General features: G+C 34.9%; 1 protein-coding gene across 2 annotated transcripts; it reads right to left on the bottom strand.

The window, feature by feature from the left end:
- Window positions 1–249: 249 nt before the first annotated feature.
- LOC128209818 (acyl-coenzyme A amino acid N-acyltransferase 1-like) lies at window positions 250–23450 on the bottom strand. Of its 2 annotated transcripts, none has more exons than XM_052914049.1 (9): window positions 23357–23450; window positions 17345–17704; window positions 14873–15136; window positions 14321–14490; window positions 13660–13773; window positions 8654–8739; window positions 6773–6857; window positions 3086–3287; window positions 250–2034 (listed from the first exon to the last, which is right to left on the bottom strand). In XM_052914049.1, exons 1-9 carry the CDS (start codon window positions 23382–23384, stop codon window positions 1910–1912), a joined length of 1434 nt encoding a protein of 477 aa, XP_052770009.1. In that variant the 5' UTR covers window positions 23385–23450; the 3' UTR covers window positions 250–1909. The 2 variants fall into 2 exon arrangements, with proteins under 2 accessions (XP_052770009.1, XP_052770008.1); XM_052914048.1 differs by lacking the exons at window positions 250–2034; window positions 3086–3287; window positions 6773–6857; window positions 8654–8739 and adding exons at window positions 9841–10947; window positions 11203–11407; window positions 11749–11833; window positions 12380–12471.
- Window positions 23451–25485: the final 2035 nt, after the last annotated feature.

The raw sequence follows: 25485 nt of genomic DNA, 5'->3' as shown, positions 1-25485 counted from the left end.
ATTATCGGTAAAATACTTATGTGGAATTGTTTTGCTTATAAATGTGTCACAACCGCCCAAAAAGATGCCAACTCTGATGATACCTTTTATATAATATGATGCGACCTTTGAGTATTTACAGTAACATTTACGACACAAAAGAACTGCATCCTTCATTCAGCATTCTTTGTTAATTGGCATTCAACTTATCAATATTCTTTGTTAATTTTAAAGACATATATTTTATTCCTTGATAAAAAATAATAGAAATAAAATTTGCAGGGTTTTATTCATTAATTCAATAAATTTATAAAATTTTATGACTTTTTGGCGCGAAAATTAACATGTATACACAATTTTTGGTCGTCTGCTCTTCCAGTATGCACTACGACTGTTGGGCAGTCTGATTGATTTATCAACAGCTCTACTAAATATTGATTGGAGTTTTCACAAGCCAGATGTAATATTCCTACAGTTTCTTAATGAAAAGCACCGACATTTGACAAGACCCTGAACCATGATGTATTTTATGCGTATTTTCCAAAAATCTAAAAATAGTAACAACATCAAGTTTTTGTTTACATTGTATCCATCTCTGTTTTTGACTGAAAACAAAAGGGACTTAGACATTCCCCCGCTTTTGAACCCAATCTACCAACTTAGAGACCAAAATATACCTCACTGCCATTCAGTGCTACTAACCTGTCATTACATGCTGCTGAAAACATGTATAATAATTATGGTGGTTTATACTTGCATTACAAATTGAAAAGTAAAAGGATGTTGAATTTAATATTAAAACAGGCTCAACAATGAAAAAATGTAAAAAAGTGGAAGGGACTCCTAATTTCAGGAAGGGACACCTGATTTCAAATGTTGGTGTCCCTTCGGGATCCCTTGGAAAAATGGTTAGTGTCGACCCCTGAAATTGACAACAGTTGTCTAGAATTTTATTAGAAATCATAATTTGTACGTATTGCGTAAATGTTATAAATCCGAATGTTTCGTCCCCTTAACATTTCGACCACAAGGTATTTTTAGGTTGTATATAATTACATGGGTGAAAGTTTCAGCCTCATGTGGCTTAATATGCACTTATAGCAACATATGAAGAAACAAGAGAACCGTGGTGTGTAGGTTATAGTCCATATAATGGAAAATAACCAAATTTATTAATGGAAAATAACAAAATTTATTACAAGCAAAGCCCAGTAATAAGTTTTGTTATTTTCCATTACATGAGCTGTAACCGACTTATAGTTCACCCTAGTTTCTAAGCCAATCATCGAACAAGGCCGTATACAGCGTGCCCATTGGCTGCTCGAAGTTCATTTGGCGCGCGCCATGTCTGTTGACCTAGTTATAATAATTAACTTATTGGGTGCAGATGTGATCTTATATGAAACCTATTCGAGCAAAGATTTGAAAATCTCTGGGTGATGATTGGCTTAGAAACTAGGGTGAGCTATAAGGTCCTATATAGCTCACCTGATCAAAGAGTTACAAAAGAGTAATTGCAAATAATCTTTGCATATAGACGTATAAAAAAATAAACTTCTCAAGGGGGTCCGAATTTGCTCAGAAAATATTCTAAAGGGGGTTCTTTTCTCATCAAATAAACTTCTGAAGGGGGATGGTCCATTTTGAAAGTGCCTTCCTGGGGTGGGACATATGTTTTACTGGAATAGCCCTAATGCCAACAAAAGGTTATCATTATTATAAAGTCACATGAGGTATAATATGAGGTACATGTATAATAATATTGAGTATTGAATGCCAACACTGTGTATGATCATCAATATATTAGTATGTTTTGTATCATGCATAAACATAATCATTTAAAAACTCAACTCATAAATGGTTTATCCTTCAATAGATATCACATCCTGGGAATTAGAGAGCATAAAACCACTGGTCATTTGATTTAATATTACAGTTTGGCAGTAACTACAGTGGGCAACAGCGTTGAGTGGAAAAGGTCAAGTGTCCGTCTCCAGGCGTCCTCTTGAGCGTACGCATGCTCCTCTGGGTGGCCTCCCCACCAGAAGTACAGGTCTACAAAGAATATATATATGTGTTATTGGTTGCTTGAATTATGCGTCTTTATTTCATATCAGGACAAGTTCAACATAATTCCATAACTCTCCAACCTCAATTTCATTAGCGTTACACTCTGGCGTAATTCGTCAGGCAATCATTGGAGATCTGATCTTAATGAGATTGCTTTGGCCATCAATTATTTTGCAATCACAACCATATATTCTGGGACACCCCTTGTCCATATGAACAATGTACCAAGATTTTTGTTTATAAGGGAACAAAATTTGAATAACAATGGCACTGATACCAATGACTTCAGAAACCTTTGACCTTACTTGGGGCTGTTATCACTTTCCAATGACTTAACAAACCTTTGACCTTATTTGGGGCTGTAATCAATTTTCAATGACTTAACAAACCTTTGACCTTACTTGGGGCTGTTATCACTTTCCAATGACTTCACAAACCTTTGACCTTACTTGGGACTGTTATCAATTTCCAATGACTTCACAAACCTTTGACCTTACTTGGGGCTGTTATCACTTTCCAATGACTTCACAAACCTTTGACCTTACTTGGGGCTGTTATCACTTTCCAATGACTTCACAAACCTTTGACCTTACTTGGGGCTGTTATCACTAACGCCCTGAGTAAGTTTTGAGATCCAAGATCATAAAACCAACACAAATATTTGTTGTAAAGTGCTATTACAGGGGCAGATATTGTTAAAAAATGCTGTTACAAATAATATGTTCAGCAATCAAGCACACATCTTTCGACCAAATTAGTTTTATTATAGATATTTTGGAACATCTAAGAATTCATTTTTTCTGAGTCTGAGTCTGAGTCTGAAACTCAGACACATGATGTTCATGAATGCAGCCCCTGAACTATTTTCACTTTCAAAAACAAGCTAAACAATATGGGCGTACATATGCTAGTTTTCTAACGTAGCTGCCTAAACATATTTAACTCCAGGTTCAATCTGAATGTACTATTGAAAGATGAAAACAATTGTATGAATAAGATATTGTTCATTCAATTTGCTGCTAGTATTAAGACCAACCATAGGATTTATGATAGGACATTCGACACAGTGGCGTATACGGGGGCTCAACAAGATGCCCTGTCTCCTTATATGCGGCTACAATACAGTTGTGGGTCTTCTCTGGAGGATACAGTGACTTCAAATCCCGGATACATTCCTTAGGAGAACACATGTCATCTTCTCCAAGGATATTCAGAACCTTGGCGTCATGGTTCCACACCTGAATATGAGACAGGTAAGATTTAAATTCATTCAGCTAGACAGCAATGCAAAACAACAACCATGGAAAAGTTATATTGTTAATGGCCAAAATTTAGTTGTGATACATTCTTATTTGTATACCTTTAAGTTCAAGCATAAAACATTCTGCTTGCTTAACATCTAAGTCAGTTTTTTCACACTGACCATGATTTTAATAAATGGTTATGCTGGCAACAAAACATTATAATGTTCCGGGTGGGTGCACAGTGCTATTACGTGTGGACCCATTGTATACAGATTATCATATTATTCATTTTATATTCCATTAAAACCAATGTAATCCTGTACTTTCATATAAAATGAATGCTGTACTCACATTCTCTATTAACTCTGTACTTACCAGTACATTTTTCATAAATGCTGTACTTAGGTTCTACATTAACATTGTACTTACAATCTACATTAACCCTGTACTAACTTTCTACATTAACACTGTACTTACATTCTGCATAAACCCACTACTAACATTCTACATTGACCCTAAACTAACATTCTTCATTAACCCTGTACTACATTGTAACTTTCTACATTAACACTGTACTTACATTCTACATTTATGCTGTACTTACTTTCTACATTAACACTGTACTTACATTCTTCATTAACACTGTACTTACATTCTACATTAACGCCATACTTACATTCTACATTAACGCTGTACTTACATTCTACATTAACACTGTACTTACATTCTACATTAAGGCTGTTCTTACATTCTACATTAATGCTGTACTTACTTTCTACATTACCACTGTACTTACATTCTGCATTAACCCAGTACTAACATTCTACATTGACCTTATACTTACATTCTACATTAATTCTGTACTAACTTTCTATATTAACACTGTACTTACATTCTACATTAATGCTGTACTTACTTTCTACATTGACCCTGTACTTACATTCTACATTGACCCTGGTCTTACATTCTACATTGACCCTGTACTTACATTCTTCATTAACGCTGTACTTACATTCTACATTAACGCTGTACCTACATTCTACATTGACCCTGTACTTACATTCTACATTGACCCTGTACTTACATTCTACATTAACCCTGTACTTACATTCTACATTAACACTGTACTTACATTCTACATTAACACTATACTTACATTCTGCATTAACACTATACTTACATTCTGCATTAACCCTGTACTAACTTTCTACATAAACCCAGTACTAACATTCTACATTAACACTATACTTACATTCTACATTAACACTATACTTACATTCTGCATTAACACTGTACTTACATTCTGCATTAACCCTGTACTAACTTTCTACATTAACCCAGTACTAACATTCTACATTGACCCTGTACTTACTTTCTACATTAACCCTGTACTTACATTCTACATTGACCCTGTACTTACATTCTACATTGACCCTGTACTTACATTCTACATTGACCCTGTACTTACATTCTACATTGACCCTGTACTTACATTCTACATTGACCCTGTACTTACATTCTACATTGACCCTGTACTTACATTCTACATTGACCCTGTACTTACTTTCTACATTAACCCAGTACTAACATTCTACATTGACCCTGTACTTACATTCTACATTGACCCTGTACTTACTTTCTACATTAACCCTGTACTTACATTCTACATTAACACTGTACTTACATTCTACATTAACACTGTACTTACATTCTACATTGACCCTGTACTTACATTCTACATTAACCCTGTACTTACATTCTACATTGACCCTGTACTTACATTCTACATTAACACTGTACTTACATTCTACATTGACCCTGTACTTACATTCTACATTAACACTGTACTTACATTCTACATTAACACTGTACTTACATTCTACATTGACCCTGTACTTACTTTCTACATTAACCCTGTACTTACATTCTACATTAACCCTGTACTTACATTCTACATTGACCCTGTACTTACATTCTACATTAACACTGTACTTACATTCTACATTGACCCTGTACTTACATTCTACATTAACCCTGTACTTACATTCTACATTGACCCTGTACTTACATTCTACATTGACCCTGTACTTACTTTCTACATTAACCCTGTACTTACAATCTACATTGACCCTGTACTTACATTCTACATTGACCCTGTACTTACATTCTACATTGACCCTGTACTTACATTCTACATTGACCCTGTACTTACATTCTACATTGACCCTGTACTTACATTCTACATTGACCCTGTACTTACATTCTACATTGACCCTGTACTTACATTCTACATTGACCCTGTACTTACATTCTACATTGACCCTGTACTTACTTTCTACATTAACATTGTACTTACATTCTACATTGACCCTGTACTTACTTTCTACATTAACCCTGTACTTACATTCTACATTAACACTGTACTTACATTCTACATTAACACTGTACTTACATTCTGCATAAACCCAGTACTAACATTCTGCATTGACCCTAAACTTACATTCTACATTAACCTTGTACTACATTGTAACTTTCTACATTAACATTGTACTTACGTTCTACATTTATGCTGTACTTACTTTCTACATTAACACTGTACTTACATTCTTCATTAACACTGTACTTACATTCTACATTAACCTTGTACTACATTGTAACTTTCTACATTAACATTGTACTTACGTTCTACATTTATGCTGTACTTACTTTCTACATTAACACTGTACTTACATTCTGCATTAACACTGTACTTACATTCTACATTAACCCTGTACTAACATTCTGCATTAACACTGTACTTACATTCTGCATAAACCCAGTACTAACATTCTGCATTGACCCTAAACTTACATTCTACATTAACCTTGTACTACATTGTAACTTTCTACATTAACATTGTACTTACGTTCTACATTTATGCTGTACTTACTTTCTACATTAACACTGTACTTACATTCTTCATTAACACTGTACTTACATTCTACATTAACCTTGTACTACATTGTAACTTTCTACATTAACATTGTACTTACGTTCTACATTTATGCTGTACTTACTTTCTACATTAACACTGTACTTACATTCTGCATTAACACTGTACTTACATTCTACATTAACCCTGTACTAACATTCTGCATTAACACTGTACTTACATTCTACATTAACACTGTACTTACATTCTACATTAACACTGTACTTACATTCTACATTAACACTGTACTTACATTCTGCATTAACACTGTACTTACATTCTGCATAAACCCAGTACTAACATTCTGCATTGACCCTAAACTTACATTCTACATTAACCTTGTACTACATTGTAACTTTCTACATTAACATTGTACTTACGTTCTACATTTATGCTGTACTTACTTTCTACATTAACACTGTACTTATATTCTACATTAATCCTGTACTTACATTAGCATTAAACGCACATTTTATATTCTAACATTCTACATTAAAAATGTACTTACATGCAAAATGTCTTCTGGCTTGTAATCCAAAGCTTTTTTAGTAACAATTTTACCATCAAGAACTTCAAACTTCTCAATCTGCAATCTAAAACAAAAGGGGAACTGAAGACTTATTAATACAATTGAAACTACAGGAACAAGAGCGGTCACAGACAGCTATATCCCCTGCCTCATGGGGACATTTTTTATAACGAAAGCCAATCAATGATAAAGAGTAGTTTCTCAGGAACATAAGAAATGCGTAAAATTAAGAAAGGGCAATAACTCTTTCAAAAAAGGTCAAATTTCAAAAGCCTGACAATATGGGCTGTGTCACTATATAGTCATACACGTAAGGAGTTGCGAAGAAACCAATTTTAAATGTAAAATAAAGAAAGGGCAATAACTCTTTCAAAAATGGTCGAATCGCGAAAGCCCGACAAAATGCGCTGCGTCACTATATAGTCATCAATCTGTTAAAGTTTGGTAGAAATTGCATGAAAAATGTAAGAGGAGTTGTGAAGAAACCAATTTCAAATGTAAAAAAAGGGGCAATAACTCTTTCAAAAATGGCCGAATCGCGAAAGCCAGACAATATGCGCTGCGTCACTATATAGTCATCAATCGGTGAAAGTTTGGTAGAAAAGCCAGACAATATGCGCTGCTTCACTTTATGATAATCAATCTGTGAAAGTTTGGTAGAAATTGCATGAAAAACTTAAGAAGAGTTGCGAAGAAACCAATTTTAAAGGTAAAATAAGCAAAGGGCAATAACTCTTTCAAAAATGGTTGAATCGGGAAAGCCCGTCAATATGGGCTGCTTCACCATATGATCATCAATCTGTGAAAGTTTGGTAGAAATCACATGAAAAACGTAAGAGGAGTTGCGAAGAAACCAATTTTAAATGTAAAATAAGCAAAGGGCAATAACTCTTTCAAAAATGGTCAAATCAGAAAAGCCCGACAATATGCGCTGCTTCACTTTATGGTCATCAATCTGTGAAAGTTTGGTAGAAATCGCATGAAAAACGTAAGAAGGGTTGCGAAGAAACCAATTTTAAATGTAAAATAAGCAAAGGGAATTAACTCTTCAATAATGGTCGAATCGGGAAAGCCCGTCAATATGGGCTGCTTCACTATATGATCATCAATCTGTAAAAGTTTGGTAGAAATCGCATGAAAAACTTAAGAGGAGTTGCGAAGAAACCAATTTTAAATGTAAAATAAGCAAAGGGCAATAACTCTTTCAAAAATGGTCAAATCAGGAAAGCCCAACATATGCGCTGCTTCACTTTATGATCATCAATCTGTGAAAGTTTGGTAGAAATCGCATGAAAAACAAAAGAGGAGTTGCGAAGAAACCAATTTTAAATGTAAAATAAGCAAAGGGCAATAACTCTTTTAAAAATGGTCAAATCAGGAAAGCCCAAAAATATGCGCTACTTCACTTTATGATCATCAATCTGTGATAGTTTGGTCGAAATCTTATGAAAAACGTAAGAGGAGTTGCGAAGAAACCAATTTTAAATGTAAAATAAACAAAGGGCTATAACTCTTTCAAAAATGGTCGAATCCTAAAAGCCCGACAATATGCGCTGCTTCACTTTATGATCATCAATCTGTGAAAGTTTGTTAGAAATCGCATGAGAAATGTAGGAGGAGATGCAAAGAAATGAATGTGGGACGGACGGACGGACGCACACACGCACGCACGCACACACACACGCACAGAATCGCGCCTACCATTAATGAAGACCCTGTTTAGAGGCAGAAGGTTAAAATCTAACAGACACTAAACGTAGCATACAACAACAAAGAGATACTTCATATACATAAAATTATCTATATTAAATAGGAGTACTTGGTACATGTATTGGATACACGTAGTTGAGTTATACATACGGTACAGCTGAGAGATCGCCCTTGCTGTACTTCATCCTGACAGAGGAACAAAACGTGCACCCGTTAATGTTTACAATCGCCTTCACCTGGGAATGTAACAAGAAAACATTGGGTTGATCAGACAATAATGCTCTTGCTATGCAGATTTATCCACAAGCATGTGTTTAAATAATATGGAACCAAGGATGTTAAAAGAGGACCAAAAAGCTTGAAGATCAAATCCACTCAATGACCGTATTTCCCTCCTAAGACTTGATTTTTAAAACTACAGAACAGACTTCAAAGAGTTGCCACGTTATCTATTTTGACACCAATGCTTTGACAGTAGTACAATAATAAATGTTTCAACTCTGTTAATCTATTAGACCAGCATTACTGTGTGAGTGAGTATACATAAACAGTAAATCATTAAAGTTAAATCTATTTATCAAACAAAGTTTTGAGTTTCGAATTAAAAATGTGCACTTAAAAATCCCTACATGTATCAAAGTTAATTAAAATAAAGACATATTTTAAGAATCATACTTTTCATTACATGTACTAACTAGATATGTTTCCATATGACAGGATGCCCCCATGTGCAGTGTTTGTCACAAAAGCAAGGGCCAATATTTTGTCCATTCCCCTTAAATGTGCATCAAAATTATGAATTCAGCAAACATAAGTGCAAAAGGAAGTGAAATCCCAGGTGCAAGACTTCATCACCTTTAAAACATTCCGCCAAGGTTTTGTGACACTTGATGAAATAGATTTGGAGTTTTGAACAACATTAGTCCAGAAATGCCAATTTTACTTATTCAAGGGCCATAGAGCTGGTTTTACTAGGTTCAGCGGCCACGAAACCAAGGTGCACAACTTAATCATCCCATTAACATTTCCCTAAGGTTTCATGACTCTAGGTAATATAGTTTTGGAGGTTTGAACAACACAAGTCGAGATATTCAAAAATTTCTAATTCAAAGGCGATAACTCTGGTTTTACTGAATGCAGCGGAAAGAAAACCCCCAGAAGCACATCACCTAATGTACATTCCACAAAGGTTTCTTGACTGTAGGTAAAATAATAGTTCGCATTACACTTACAAACGGAAGGATGCATGGACGGATAAGGACAAATCTATATGCCCCCCCCCCTCCCCCAATCCAAGTTTTGTTAGGGAGCATTAAAAGCAGAACTGAACAAAACAATAAAAAGCAGAATAATTTATTAAACTTAATATACATAAAAATATATACATATTGTTAACAAAACGTTAACATTTCCAGTAAGACACTTACATATGTGTGTACATTGGACATAAACATTTGAAAAAATAAGTCACAATACTTGCTACTGTAAATCTAGGATATGGTCTTGCATCATCCAAGGACTTATTGAAAATATGACAGAGTATACGTTTAATTGCAGAGTAACTGAAATCACATAAACATTCATACTCAGAATATAAATTATACCTGTGTATATACATCTATATATATAGATATATATATATATATATAATAGTATCTATCACAAAATTATTAAGTTTTGCCAGAATATATATATTTTGACACAGTAAAACCAATAATAAATTGAATCATAAAAACATGATGGTTTTGTCTTTCCAACTTCAATTTCTTAATTATAAATATTACAGCTAACAGTACTCAAAACACAGTTAAGTCTTAATCAACAGTTAAAATAACAATCATAAACAGGAAGTGATGTTATTGTCAAAAATGATCCATAATGCAATATCAAACACATCCAGGTTTTCTGACTACATATTCATTAAATTCAAAAGCATATAATTAAGACTTTCTTAAAACTTGCTATCAGTTGCTGACCTCCAAATCGGTAAGTGACCTTATTCAACACTTTAATTACACACTTAAACCTAAATCACAGAACATTTGGTACAATATATTATAATACTAACATATCATCACAGTCTATAATTTAAATGCTCATTATTTCTGTTTATAAGACTAATAAGGTATTGTGCATACATTACTGGTCATAACTACATGGTAGTCCCACAATATACACACACTTCATCGGAGCCTGATATTGCCATGAGAACGCGGAATCAGTCTTGAATAGCTTGATGATTCAACCTCAGACATCCTCTTTAGTTCTATTTTGTATATGGGTCCCACCTACAGTCTGACCTCCGATATAACCTAATCAAAGCCTGGCATTATGCTGTGATGAGCACACCAGTTCAGTCCTAAATAGGTTGAGGATCCGTGACCAAGACTCCTCCTGGGCTTTAGCATGCTCTTCCGGGTGTCCACCCCACAGGAAGTGAAGGTCTGAAAAACAACTTTACCATTATATCCCTCTTGGTACAAATTGTCTCAAATACCTTATAAACATCAAAAACCTAAGGTCAACTTTCTGAGATGATGAGATATACCAAATACCAATTAAGCATCATTATTGTATTACAGCAAAGCAGTTTACATAAACATATGAGGGTTAATCCTGGAACCAGTTCAACAGTTTTTCTAGCTTGTATTTGAGATGTTACTAGTGATTATATATAAATGTGAAAAAGAGATATTTACTGAATGTTTTGTGGTATGATACACTGCAGAGTGGGGTGTATGGGGGCTCAATGAGGTGTCCTGCCCGGGGGTAGCTGAGCACCTCACAGTTGTGGGCCTTGTCCCTGGGGTAGAGGGACTGAAGGCACTTGATACACTCCACCGTGGGGTAGCACAGGTCGTCCTCACCCAAGACATGGAGAGTCTTTACATCACTTGTCCACACCTAAATGTTAAACTGTTCATTAAATGCTTGACATTGTGACTGTGATTGTTGTAATTGTTACATTCATTTGTTTATATCATTGAACACTTAAGAAATGTTTGCAACTTCATTTCTTTTCCAATTATGTCAATGTTTGAGTAGAAAGTAGACCAATGGTAGCAGAGAGTCTTACAGAAAAGCAGAAAGCTGGAATCTTATGCAATATCAATATAACATGAAACATAACTGTATGAAAACTCAATCAATTCAATCTAAAAAAGAACACAGTATGCTGGTCATTTTCTTACGTTATTTAGTAGTATAGTTAAGTATTGATGATAAACAAAAACAATTGGACTTACAGGTAAAATGTCCTCTGTTTTGATGTCCAGAGATCCCTTCATTATAACTTTATCATCTTCGTATTTCAACCCGTCCATATTAAACCTAAAGAACCATTCAAGAAGTTAAAACTTTTGCATCAACATTCTGAATTACAGACATGGAGTATACTGTAAATAGCATTAATTTTTGTGATTTTTAAAATATAGCAAAATTATAAATTAACCAGACGTTCTAACAGCTGATAATTGTCAATCCAGAAAAAAATAGCCAGGGTTTGAGTATGAGGGATTAATGCCAAAAGCAGGGTAAAGGGGATAAGATAGCTTTTGAAATGGATTCCAAAAGTCATCTGCCCGTATATTAATTTCAAGGTACTTTTTACGTTTTTTATGCAAATGTCAGCGCAAAAAAAACTTTACTACTGTACAACAGTTCTAAGTTAAAAGCTTTTAATCCTGATCTCAGGATAACTTCTGAACTTAAACTTACTAACTCCTGAGCAAATAATTTACATTATTTTTGTAAATCAGGTAAATTTGATCAGTAGACAAAATATAATTTCAAACACTCAGTCTGTGATCTTCAAGGCCCATTTGGTAAATGTGTATTAATTTCCTGTAACCAACACATGCAGATTGTAAAACTTACGGGACAGCCTTGATTGTTTCTCCCCTCGATTTATACTTCATATCATACATGGCTGCAATAGGGCACCCGTTAATGTTCACTGCACATTTTACCTGTGGTCAGAGATATTATACACATGTAAATTCAAACTCAGGAAAAGGGGATAAAAATGAAAAATTCTATAATTTACACGTAAATAGGTTAAATATTAAAATATAAAGAAAACTAGATGGCATAAATGTGTTTTACATCATGAACTAGAAGGATAACTCACCCTGTGTAATCATTCACTTCTGCGTAAAAAAAAATTACCCGACATTTTTTCCCATCAAATGTTTGTTTATAAAACAAAAAACATACGGTCAAGAAAAAATAATAACACAGTACAAACTAATTTTTAATGAATATTTATTGCTTTTTAATACTTTCTCAATAAAATCAAACTTAGTCAGTATACACTTAAGCTAACTTGTACATGTAGTTCTTATAAAAAAAGTTGTACAAAATGAGTCATTATTACATAATAACTATCTAAAATATACAGAACCAGATGTTGCTTTGTTTCACTCTAACCTTTGGGATGTGAGTTCCAGTGTCCCCACTCTTTGACACAACCAGGGATGTGATCCCATATCTTCCTAGCAACCAGTCAATCTTACCCCAAGGGAGTGAGTTTCAATCAGTAGCAATATGTCCCCCCTCTTGGAAATGCCTATCATCCCAACCCCATCAGAAGTGATAAGTCATTCCTTCCTTGGGGGAGTGAGTTCCCATCCTGAGGACAATGTCCCCACTATTTGACATGCCTATCACAATTATTCTGCTAGAGATGATGTCCTGTATCCTAGCAACCAGTTATAGGGAGTCAATTTTTCATCACTAGGGATATGTCCCCTCTCTTGGACACATATCGCACCAACCCCATCACAAATGATATTCTGTCTCCCTAACAACCAGTAATTCATACCTTGGGGGAGTTAGTTCCAATCATGAGGGAGATATTCCCAACTCTTTGACATGCTTATCGCCCCTACCCACCAGAAATGATATACCGTCTTCCTAAAAACCTGCCAATCTTACCTTTGGGGAGTCAGTTCCTACCATGATGGAAATTTTCCTCTTTTTGGACATGCCTATAACACCCAGCCCACTAGAAATGATATCCCATCTCAAAAATTTCATTCTAAACTTTGAGGTGTTAATTCCAATCATTGGGCAATTTTCCTAACTCTTGGACATGCCTTACACTCCAAACCCACTAAGAAAGGTATCCCGTCTCCCTAGCAACCAGTCATTCTTACCTTAGGGGAGTATGTTCCCATCATGAGGGCAATGTCTCCACCCTTGGACACACCTATCACTCCCACTCCACCAGGAATAATGTCCCGCCTCCCTAGCAACCAGTCAATAGCCTCCTGAAAACAACATGGCTATGTTAACTTTTGATATATGTTATAAGAAATACATGTATGAACTTTTCCATTAATGACAATGCTATTATAGTATAGTATAGAGCAATCATTAACTTAAATGAAACAATAAATTTCATTTTTTCTATGTTATCATTCAAATTTACATAACTTTATATGAATTACATGTTCATGACCTTAGAGACGATTGAAATTACATGTTCCTTAAATGTATGTTGCCATGGCAACTGACATGGCAAAGTAGGTAATTACATGTTTAAACTTCAATGTTTCTACTTTGTTTCTGTGTTTAAAGTGCTGAAAAAATAAAGTACTATAATTAAAATTATTCTGAATGCAGCAACTCTATTTTTGTCAAAATTCAAGTTTCTGATTGGTAAAAAAATCGGAGTTGCCAAACTAGGCTAAATACTATTTGCTTTATTAAACAACTCATCACTCACTATCAGACATACATTTTCATGGAGCATTTCACACATACAATAAATGTAGTTTAAATGCTAAACAAATAGTATCCTATATGCATGTGTACCATAAAATAGTCTAGATCAAGGTCTTCTAGTGCTTGTGGCAAGTCCTTGTACAGGAAGTAAGGCAAGGCGAAGGAGGCGATTCCCCGGGAGGCAAGCAGGGCAGACCGGAACTCAACAATACCACCTACTGTCCCAAACAGGTCAATAACACCAGAATGGGGGCCAGGACCTACAATATTATACATGTGTAAGTTGATGAGCTTTTGGTTTTGGATTACTCATCATTAGAATCAGATATATATTAAGTGACATAATTGTTTAGAACGAAATAAAAGTGCCACATTCTCTGTATATTTTAGTAAAAAAATATGTTACAAATAAATGCTTATACATGTACATTTAAAACGAGAGCGTGCAGGGCCAGGTGCTATTATTAATATGTTATCATTATCAAAGTAAGAGCATTATGTTCTATTTTAATCTACATGTCACGCTAATAAAACATCAACTTGCCCAATTACCTACTTTGAATACTGTACATTTGAAAACATTTTAATTATTTTAGAAAGTTACACTTCACCCTAGTTGGAAAAAAATCAAGAATATCCTACCTGGAGGCAGGTACAGTTTTCCCCGCAATCTCCCATCAGTGACCTCTTCAACCCTTACCCCCGGGGCCTTGTAGTACCGATCAATCAGGGTGGAACCCAGGGCTCCATCTGAGTTGACACGCACCTCACCCAAGTTCAGGTGGCCATCGTGAACACTGACTGATGTACGGAAGGGTGTGTCCATGTTTTTCTTCATCATACGGATACCCTCCAGCTGCCCAGGGCAGGCTACCATGCTCCAGAAAATACCCATTGGAGAGACACCTGAAAAGTTGACAACTTCATGTAGTTGTCTTCATTTTAAAACTTTGAAGCTATGCTAATTAAAAATGCATTTTTTTCATTGACCATCAATATGTTACATCTATTATTGTGTTTTATCTGACCAATTTAGCACCTATGTCCAGCCCCATTCTCAATGCCAAAACATTTAACTTTTTTCACAAAGTGAAAATATAAGCTTAAAATTATTTCTTAAACAAAATTGAACCACCAAACCTTTTGTTTGTATAGAAGAATTTATTCAATTAGTGAATTCTCATAGAAACAAACTTCATCACATTCTTTTATCTTTTCTGTCTATTATTTAAAGCATTTTTGCTCCTTTCTTGGCATATTTGTAATTCCCAGCTTTAGTCAAACAGATGCATTTTTCCAAATGAAAAGACCCTGGACCCATTCCCGAAAGGGTGAAAAACCCACTGTCTATTCAATCCTAAATTATGTGCATGACTACATGCACTCGAATACAGTACAGGTAGATGCCAAAACTTCTCTTTGCTGTGCAAATCAAGAAACATATCAATTAATAATAATGAACAGAAATGGAACAAAATCTTATTTATGGTTGGCACTTATGTTACTGCTTTATTGGTACATGGTTATGGTAACAGTGTTTACCTGCTTTTGCAGCTGCAAAATACATGTTTAAATGAGAATGACAATAACAATTTATTGTAATCTGATTATGGTGATTTAAAGATATTTATCAGTGAAATAAAAATGACATTTCACTGTTTCAAACAGTGACAAAACATTTTGATATTTTCACTGTTTTTAGCTCTACTGGCCAGTAGAGCTTGCGATGGTAACGTGTACGTAGTATGTGCGTCTGTGCGTCCGTGTGCCTGTAAACAATTGCTTGTGAACACGATACAGTCTTAAGTTTTGATTGTATCTCAATGAAACTTGTACAGTATCTAGATATCCATTAGAGCTCGGTTCCTTTCGAAAACCAGCCAGATTCGCCCATGCATGCCTAGATTATGGGCCTTAAAAGTATACAAAATCTGTTCGTCTGTTAACAATTGCTTGTGAACATGATACAGTCTACAGTTTTGATTATATCTCGATGAAACTTGTACAGTATTTAGATATCCATTAAAGCTCGGTTCCTTTCAAAAACCAGCCAGATCCGCCCATGCATGCCTAGATTATGGGTCTTGAAACAATAAAAAAAAGCTATTTTTAGCTAAGTCTATTTTTAGCCAAGTCTACATGAGCGACGTCTATTTTAAGCCAAGTTTACAAGTAAAGTCACAATTACTTGTGAATGTTTGTTCAAATTATGCCCCTGGGGTCATTACTGGCCACGCCCCCGGGTTCACGGGTTTGGTATACTTAAATTGGGAAATGTTAAAAACCTTTTTGTCTGAAACAGCTATGCAGATCCTTGCTATTTTGAACAAGTCTTAATTTAGTGGTCCACTACCATGGCTGTTCAAATTGTGCCCCTTGGGTCAAAACTGGCACTGCCCCAGGGGTCACAAGTTTCTAGAGACTTATTTGAGAAATATTTTCAAAATCTTCTTGTTTCCAACCACAAGGCCTATACCTTTGATATTTGTTGTGGAGCATCATATAATGACCGTCTAGCAAAACATTTGAATTTTAGCCCCTTGGGCAAAAGCTGGCCCCACGCCTTTTAACTTACTTTTTAATTTTTAAAGCTACAGCAATGAAATTTTGACCATGTATACAGTTTTGTAAACAAGCATCAATGCTGTCTTCGGATGTCCTTGACTTTCACCTTTTAACCAACTCTTTTTATTTTTAAAGCTACAGAAATGAAATTTTGACCATGAGTACATTTTAAAAGCAAATATTTTTTACCCTCAGATTACCTTTACTTGGAACTCAAGAACGCACAGGGCTGGGACACCATTTTAACGACTTAATTTTCAAAATGATGTTACATTCGAAAACAATTATTGAAACTCTACCATTAAATGTCATTTTATATCTTTTTAAGGCATATAATAAAAAACATAGTTGGTTTCCTTGTAAGATTGCATTATATTTCACATGGTGAACACCAAAAGTAAATATATATATAGCTTTCAGTGCTCACTTAGTGAAATATATTACAATCTTACACTGAAACAAACAATAATCCTCTATATCTTAAAACGATAAATTCTTCTAAAAAATCCAGACCAGTTCAAGTTATTATGCAATATGTGTAACACTTACCTGTGTATGTACCCCCAGTGGAGGGGTCTATTTGTAAGTCCACAGTGCCATCACTCTTGGTCTCAAACCAAGCGTTGGACTCGAACTTCTTCCCTTCTTCTTCCAGAAACCCATACACCGTCACTTTCTTCTCTTTTGGAAGGCCAGTCAGTTTTATGTGTAGTTTATCATCAACTAATAAGTGTCCTTTAGGAGACACAGTAAATACAGGGGCCATATCTGTGCTGATGTGTCTTACCCCAACTTTAATTAATAGTCTGTTTACTCGTGGATGTTTACAACATGTTGAAAAACTACTGTTCACTTTCTTAGCTTTATTAAGATTCTTGAAAATCTGTTGGAATAATTTCAATGAAGACCCTGAAAAAATAAGAGCAAAAATGTCTTTTAACTGCAAGGTATTTGACTGGCATCAGGATTCTGTTTTATTATGGGCTTAAATCTGTATAAATAGGGATACATAAAAATGGTATAAAACAATCATCAAAAATGATCAGGTCCCAATTTCTCTGAACATTTTAAGTCCATTCTAAAACGATCAAGCTCAGCAAACTATTTTTGAATTGGTATAGAGTTTTGAGGCTTGTAAAGGAAATCATACTTAAAATCAATAAGATAAACTACTTTTTGTTTTATAAAATCATATTTAAGTAAGTAATTTTGCTAAATGAAATAAGATACTTAAGTGAGTTACACTTTTTTGAGAAATTGGGGCCAGCAGTTAAGCCATTTTGATGAACGATTGAATATGATAAAGTAGACCTTCATAACAAATAAGCTGTTTGCCATGTGTAACATTCAATTTTAAGGTAAATTAATTTTTATACAAAAATATAAAGACAAGTCATTTAATGCCAAGGTCAGATGAGAATAACAGATGTTCACAGTCTTGTATAAAGACTTGGGAAGCTGTACTGGTCCCAGAGGCTTGTGGGAAGTCCATACAAAATAAAATATTTGTGGAGTGTTATGGCTGCTTATGGTCACATGAAATTTGTAAGCAATGTGAATGCAAGAAGATTTTCAAATCCTTATACTGAGCCTGTAACTGATCAATACCTTTTAAAACCAGAAAGGCCTGAGACAGCCCGTACAGAGGTCTTACGACAAAAAAGATCCGTACAGGCACCTTAACTGAATAAAATCAAAATGAAAACAAAAAGTGAAACTTTTGTATTTCAAATTTCAACTACATTATTTCAGCTAATGGACTTAAGGGCACCTCTACAGGTCTGTACACCTTTGAAAAAAACATGCAAAACAGGCTCAGGAAGTTTTGATTAAAATACAAATTTAGTTTTTAAAAGTTTTACAATATTACCATTAATTGTGAACTGCAAGTCACGAGAAAACATAAAAATTAAAAATGAATAAAATCATTTATTGCTAACGAATTGAAAGGTTGATACAAGTCACTGCAATCTGATTTGTGTGTGAGATAGCAGAGATGGAGTGAACTTAAATAAAATAAATGATGCTATTTACTTACCAATCACTTGAAACACCATCACAGTAATATTTGTCAGTTTAAGAAAAACAAGATAAGATCAATTGGGAGTACCATGCAGTATATAGCCTGGGAGGATGGCCGCTAAGTGTTGTTTCAATGACTGGTTCAATTTCCTAGTAATATCATGAACTGATATGTCCTTTTCTGAAAATGATACATATAAAACGGAATCTTCTAAAGATACAGTCTATTCATAACTGGTAGCAATAACTTGATTAATTCCAGATATGTGCTGATTTTCCAACATGATAAATTAATGTGTTTGCCCATAATTATTTAAACCCCCGCTTCAAATTAAGTCTTACATCAACCTGTCAATCTTTGTGCACTCTACTTTTCTTATTTATTGCTATGAACTTGTCTTTTTCTTTAGAGTTCACAAATTGATCTTTTACTTAGGCTCCCCTCTAAGTGTTAGCCTGGACGCGAAATTATTAAAAATTAACACAGTTACCATGCAAAGTAAATTTGGAAATCATTTCAGTTATATTTCTACTTCAGTAGAACTTGTATAAATTAAAGAAATGAATGAATACATCTTACATACTTGAAGGCATTTCAACAGTTATATTTTTTTAAATTAATTAATATCAGCATGACATCATATTCTAGAGCTCTTGAATATCAATACAACTTCAATAGATCTAACCCTTTTACCAGTCACAAAAATAAACAAACTTGAATGACTTGAACTTATTAGCTCATGAATATCAGAATAACTTCCATATAATCAAGTTCTTCAAAATTCATAAACACCAGCATGACTCAAATTTCAGAGCTCATGAATATCAAGATTATTTTAAAGATCTACTTTTTTGCTAGTGAAAATCATAAACAAGAGCTCATGAATACTAGATAGTGCCCAAGCATTCACTCTGCATGAATTTAAAAGGAAAGAAAGATTTCTAAATTCATAACTGAGATTGTCAAGAAATCCAAGTATATCCAAGTACATCTGTTGCAAATTTGTATCCATTGGTTAATGTTTTCAGATGAAAAAAAACGTGTAATGTGAAAAAAATAACTTTTGGAAATGGTAGAAGAATTAATCTGTGTTTCCTTGTGTTAAATTAATGAGCCTTAATTATCAGGTCAATTGCCTTTGTTTTTCATTTCCTTATCTGTGAACAAAACATACCAATGATGATAAAAATGCCAAAATATCACTAACACATTTTACCATAAAAAATCCATGAAATATAAATGAAAAACCACCTTCGATAAAAAGAGGTATATTGCTTTGCACATGTCGGTCGGTAGGTTGGTCGGTCGGTAGACCAAAGTTTGTCAGAGTGATAACTCAACAATTCCTGGACGTATGGTCATCAAACTCGACATGAAGGTTGGACCTGACCAGTAGATGACCCCTATTGATTTTAGGTCATTGGGTCAAAGGTCACGGTCACAGTGACCTTTAATGATAAAAAGTTGTCCGAGTGACATGTGCAAAGCAATATACCCATCTTCTTTGAAGGGGGGCATAATAACTAAGGCTATGAATGTGATTAATACATGTGATTTAAGATACATAAGTTGAAATTTGTGTATCTTAGAAGTCAAACACTAAATGTGTCGGACAAAATGCAAAGTTAGACTTAAAGTAGGTTAGTACAGATTGGAGCAAATGTCAATAAATGCAATAAAGTGCATGAGTCTATATTAATGACCTTCCTTAGAATGTTCAAGCCAAAGACAGACTCCATGCTGAAAACACTGACATTTAAATAACTCTCTCAACATCTACCCAATCAGAAATTCTCCATGAAGATCTTGTTATATTCGAGCATTGGAGCCATGAACGAGACATGGAATTTAATCAATCTAAATGCCAAGTCTTTCACAAAACAATGACCAAAAACCCAATTCCAACACAGTTTACTATTCACAATTGGATTTGCAAACTTTAATCAGTATCTTCTGCAAATATCAGGGCGTTAACCTGTCCTCAGATCTCTCATGGGACACACACACATCTAAGAAGGCAAACTGCACATTGCACTTTCTGAGGAGAAATTTTGAGGTACACTCTGAACCACTGAAATCTTCTGCTTACAAAGTTCTTGTCCGTCTTCAGCTTGAATATTGATCCACAGTTTTGTGCCTTTTCACTGATACCTGTATACATACCAACTTGAATACGTCCATTGTAGTGGTGCCAGATGGGCAAAATATGACTATGGACAAACATCAAGTGTAACTGACATGATGCAGCCTCTACAGTGACATAGGCTTGATCATAAAATAATATAGAACAGGATCTCTCTTAAGTACAATATAAAACATAAGCTAATAGCCATCACCATCTCTGTCTACCTTATCCCACTGACAAAACCATTTCCACATTATCAAAACTCCTCTTACAGATATCTGCCACCACCTACTATAACAAATTCTCCCTCTTCAATTAAGCGCAAAGCAGGGGGTCCAACTTGTTTTGTGTTTGCTGAATTTTAAGTGAGGGAATTGTGTGAAGCAGAATCAAATGGCGGTGTTCGAAGATATTTTGGTGTTTTGGGAGGATATTTTCACCTGGTAAGAAAGTGTCATCACTTTTCTCGCAATATAAATACGCCTACCCTGAGGCCACACGTGTAAGCTTTTCTCAGTTTTTAAACCTATCTTTCTAGAGGCATTAACAAAAAAGTTTTTGAATGTATTAGCTGAGTGTTTAGTTGTTTACAAAGTGAAAATAGAAAATTGCGTGACTTGAAACTGTGTTTTTTTAGTCAAAATGCACCTTTCTTGTACCTATTTTAGCTATTTTTCTTGAATATTTGCATATTTTTATTTTCGACGATAAGTGCACTTACATGGGCACTATACAGCCGATTTTTCTATGTTTAAACACCTTTAATGTTGGGCGAGGAAGGATTATGCTGTTTTTGTGTGATGCACAATCAGAATAAACATGTGTTAATAAAAGTTACTAGAGCTCTGTAAGACAGATTAAAATTTGTAACAAGAGTCAAGAATGTACCGTGTATTTGTTATGCGTTATAACCTACCCGATACACTTGTTTACTATTCTAGCAATTCATATATGTGCTCATTAATTAATACTCTTTATGATGTTTATATCAATGTAAAAACTCTTGATGTAACACAAACGTCTCGCAATACGGCATATAAAATAAATGCAAACATTATCAGTCTGATACTAGTTTACCACAAAAATCACGAAAATACGTTTTAAAACATGTCTTACAGCCCGTGTCTAAATTACACTTCTATTAACACACGCTTATTCTGATTCTGCATCACACAAAAACTGCATAATCCTTCCTCGCCCAACATAAAAAGTGTTTAAACATAGAAAAATCGGCCGTATAGTGCCCAAGTAAGTGTACTTACCGTCGAAAAAAAATAATGCAAATATTCAAGAAAAATAGGTACAAGAAAGGTGCACTTTGAATAAAAAACATGCAAGTCAAGCAATTTTCTATTTTTACTTTGTAAACAACTAATCTCCTCCTGGTAGGCGTATTTATATAGCGAGAAAAGTGATAACACTTACTTACCAGGTGAAAATATCCTCCCAAAACACCAAAATATCTTTGAACACCACCATTTGATTCCGCTTCACACAATTCCCTCACTTAAAATTCAGCAAACACAAAACATGTTTGACCCCCTGCAAAGGAAAATGTTTAAAACAAGAACATTTCCAAGTTTGATAAATAAGGCCTAAAAAAAAAAATACATTTGGTTCGGGTTACCCGACCCTACCTACGGAATAGGCGCCGACCCTACCGTTTTTATAGTCAGTTTGAAAAAAAAATGAAAAACTAAAAAAAAAAAAAAAAAAATTCGTTTTTTTTTTATTGCTTTTTAATATTAAGTTTAAACCTTAAATGCTTATACAGAAGAAAGCTTTAACACCATTCTCCAATGATGAAAATGATATTCTTATATAAAACCTAATAAAAAAAAAAAAAAAAAAAAAAAAGCCTACCTACCCTACCTATTTTTGAAAAGGATGTAACCCTAACCAAACAAAATTTTTTTTAGGCCTAAACGGTTCCTATACGTACTGCTATGAAACCGTACAACACTAAGTTAACAGGACAGGTAAGCTGTTTGTAGGTTTACATTTTTACTAAACACTATAAAATTGATTCAAATCCTCATGTCAGGGTATAATCATAGTAGTTCTAACTAGCAGTTAAGTAGGGTCAAAATATAGAATGATTTTTATCTTCGTTAATCAGTCAATCAAATTTATGTTAAACATTGATAAAAATAATAGAAATGTTAATTTTAGTGAAATTTTTTACTGTAATGCTTAGTCATTCGAAAACTAACTTCTTATATACTACATGACAACAGTAGGTGAGCACTGTTATTCTTTATCCGAAAAAAGACCATCCGAACAAATGTCACCTTGGTTCTTGAAGATTCCAGTATAACTACTTCAGTAGATTCTTTGACCACAGTGACTATATTTAATAGACACTTTGTATTCAATATCATACACTTGAATTAAGAAAAAGAAATGACATTACCGTATTTTCTTGTTAACAGTACATTCATGTTGCTGTTGGTGGTGGAAAAATGGCATTGTTGTCACCTACTGATCTCGATGGGTCACGGTCGGACATTACGGACCGTGGACATTACGGACCAAACATTACGGACCAGATTTGGTGACATTACGGACCATGATATATAATTTTACTCATAGTTTGTTTTAACTTTATAACATACCATTTTTGCGAACCATGATTTATAATTGAACTCACAAATTGTTTTTACTTTATTTTGGTGCAATTTCAGACTGCCTATTGTTGTATTACAGTCGTGTATCATGTACAGTATATATTTATATGTTCTTATATGTGTCCGATTGCTTTGGGAAATAATCTCAATGTGCTGTCGACTTTAATCGGCGTTATCGTCTCGGTGCTTTTATTGTCTGTGAACTTTCGGAGTATGATTGTTAATGGTCATGGCAGGTGCTTGTGAGTTTAATTGGTTATATTTTTCTTGCGGGTTTTAATTTAACGGGACTGTCAACCTATTTATCCATTTTAACTGTACTGAAACACATGTTTAATCAAACTCTCTATTCTATTTTAAACCGTGATATTCAAAGTCATACTAAATTATTGTGGACATTGGACCCCATTGGTAATAAGTTGTAAAACTTTGATGGGTATCCTGTGGTATATAAACTCGAGGACAAAAAATATTCCTCATGTTTATATTGTAATAAAACCAATATGTCAACAAAACAATCGTAGAAGTAGAAAACATATCCCCATAACTTGTCCTTGTCTACACATACAGGTGGATTTTTTTTGCATTTTTTAACCGCTACCTTGGTTTTTCGTGCACGTGCACATCGAGGTTCGGGCCCATGATAATCGAAAAATCATCAAAGAATGTGTTGTTTTAAGCACTTTCTGTGTTTAATGAACGATTTACAATCGAATACACGAAAAAATATCAAAAGTTAGCGAAATTAAATATTACACGTTTAAATTTTGAAAATCGTAATAGGATTTTAGGCCAACTCGATGCTGGTGTTTCTGAGTATATTGTCGCAACTCGATTTAATATGAGTAGAACGGCTATTGTGCGTCTTGTGAGGCGATTTAGAGATACTAGGACGGTAAATGACCGAACTCGCTCAGGTGCACCTAGAGTAACCACCCCCATCAAGACGCTCGTATACATACGTCAACGTCATTTGCGTGAACGCTTTTTGACGGCACAAGCAACCGCTGTCGTGATCGTCGGAACTCTTGTTAGGCCGATACATCGAAGGACTGTGTTTAGACCGTCTCAGAGACTATCAAATTTGCTGCGATCGCCCTTATCGATGACCCATTCTTTCCGAACGTTATCGAAGAGCAAAGCGTCACTGGGGTAAGAATCATCTTCGAGAGCGGCGTGATTGCAACAAGTTTGTGTGCAGTGATAAAACACGCTTTAACTTGTTCCACACTGATGACCGAGCGCGAGTATATCGTCGACGAGGAGAACGATTCAACATAATGTCGTTCTGGAAACTGATCGATTATGACGGAGGGGGGGGGGGGGTGTAATGGTGTGGGGTGCCTTAAACCATAGTTTTCGGTCAGAACTCATCGTACTTGAGGGAATTGTGACCACAAGACGATATATTGACGAAATATTGCGGCCTGTTGTTATGCCAATAATGCGACGTCAACGGTCAACGTCTCACCTTTATGCACGGCAACGCTCGTCCGCATACGGCAAGAATCACAATGGACTTCTTACGTAAAAATAACATTAATACACTAAAATGGCCCTCAAAGTCACCGGACCCTATTGAACATGTTTTGGATGAATAAGGACGCCGTTTGCGACGACGTCACCCAGCCCCACGTACACGTAATGAGCTTACCCACGCATTGAGAGAGGAATGGACTCTTATTCCGGGGCAAGTGGTGCGGCGTTTGTGTCGATCAATGCCGTCCAGAGTGAGGAAGAAAGAGGGGGCTGGCATGACCCCTCCTCCGTTCCGACGTCTTTTATCAACCATTGTTGCATGCTGTTTAATCAAATCAACTAAATTGTGTATGTATTCGTTGCTATTTTTGCGTTCCTATATGAAATTGAAATTATTAAATTATACAACTCACAAAGTTTCAGTTTTCACTTTGTA

The sequence above is a fragment of the Mya arenaria genome, chromosome 11 (genome assembly GCF_026914265.1).
Source record: "Mya arenaria isolate MELC-2E11 chromosome 11, ASM2691426v1".
Classification (NCBI taxonomy): Eukaryota; Metazoa; Mollusca; class Bivalvia; order Myida; family Myidae; genus Mya; species Mya arenaria.
This window is presented reverse-complemented; position numbering and strand designations above follow the sequence as displayed.

What these genes read in the sequence shown, in the direction of transcription:
- LOC128209818 (XM_052914048.1), bottom strand. Translation starts at nt 23,384, where the DNA reads ATGAATGTACTGTTAACAAGAAAATACG. An exon ending in TTGATCTAGACTATTTTATG is followed by an intron (nt 13,774 to 14,320) that starts GTACACATGCAT and finishes TGTTGTTTTCAG; the next exon opens with GAGGCTATTGACTGGTTGCT. An exon ending in ATCATACCACAAAACATTCA is followed by an intron (nt 10,948 to 11,202) that starts GTAAATATCTCT and finishes GTTGTTTTTCAG; the next exon opens with ACCTTCACTTCCTGTGGGGT.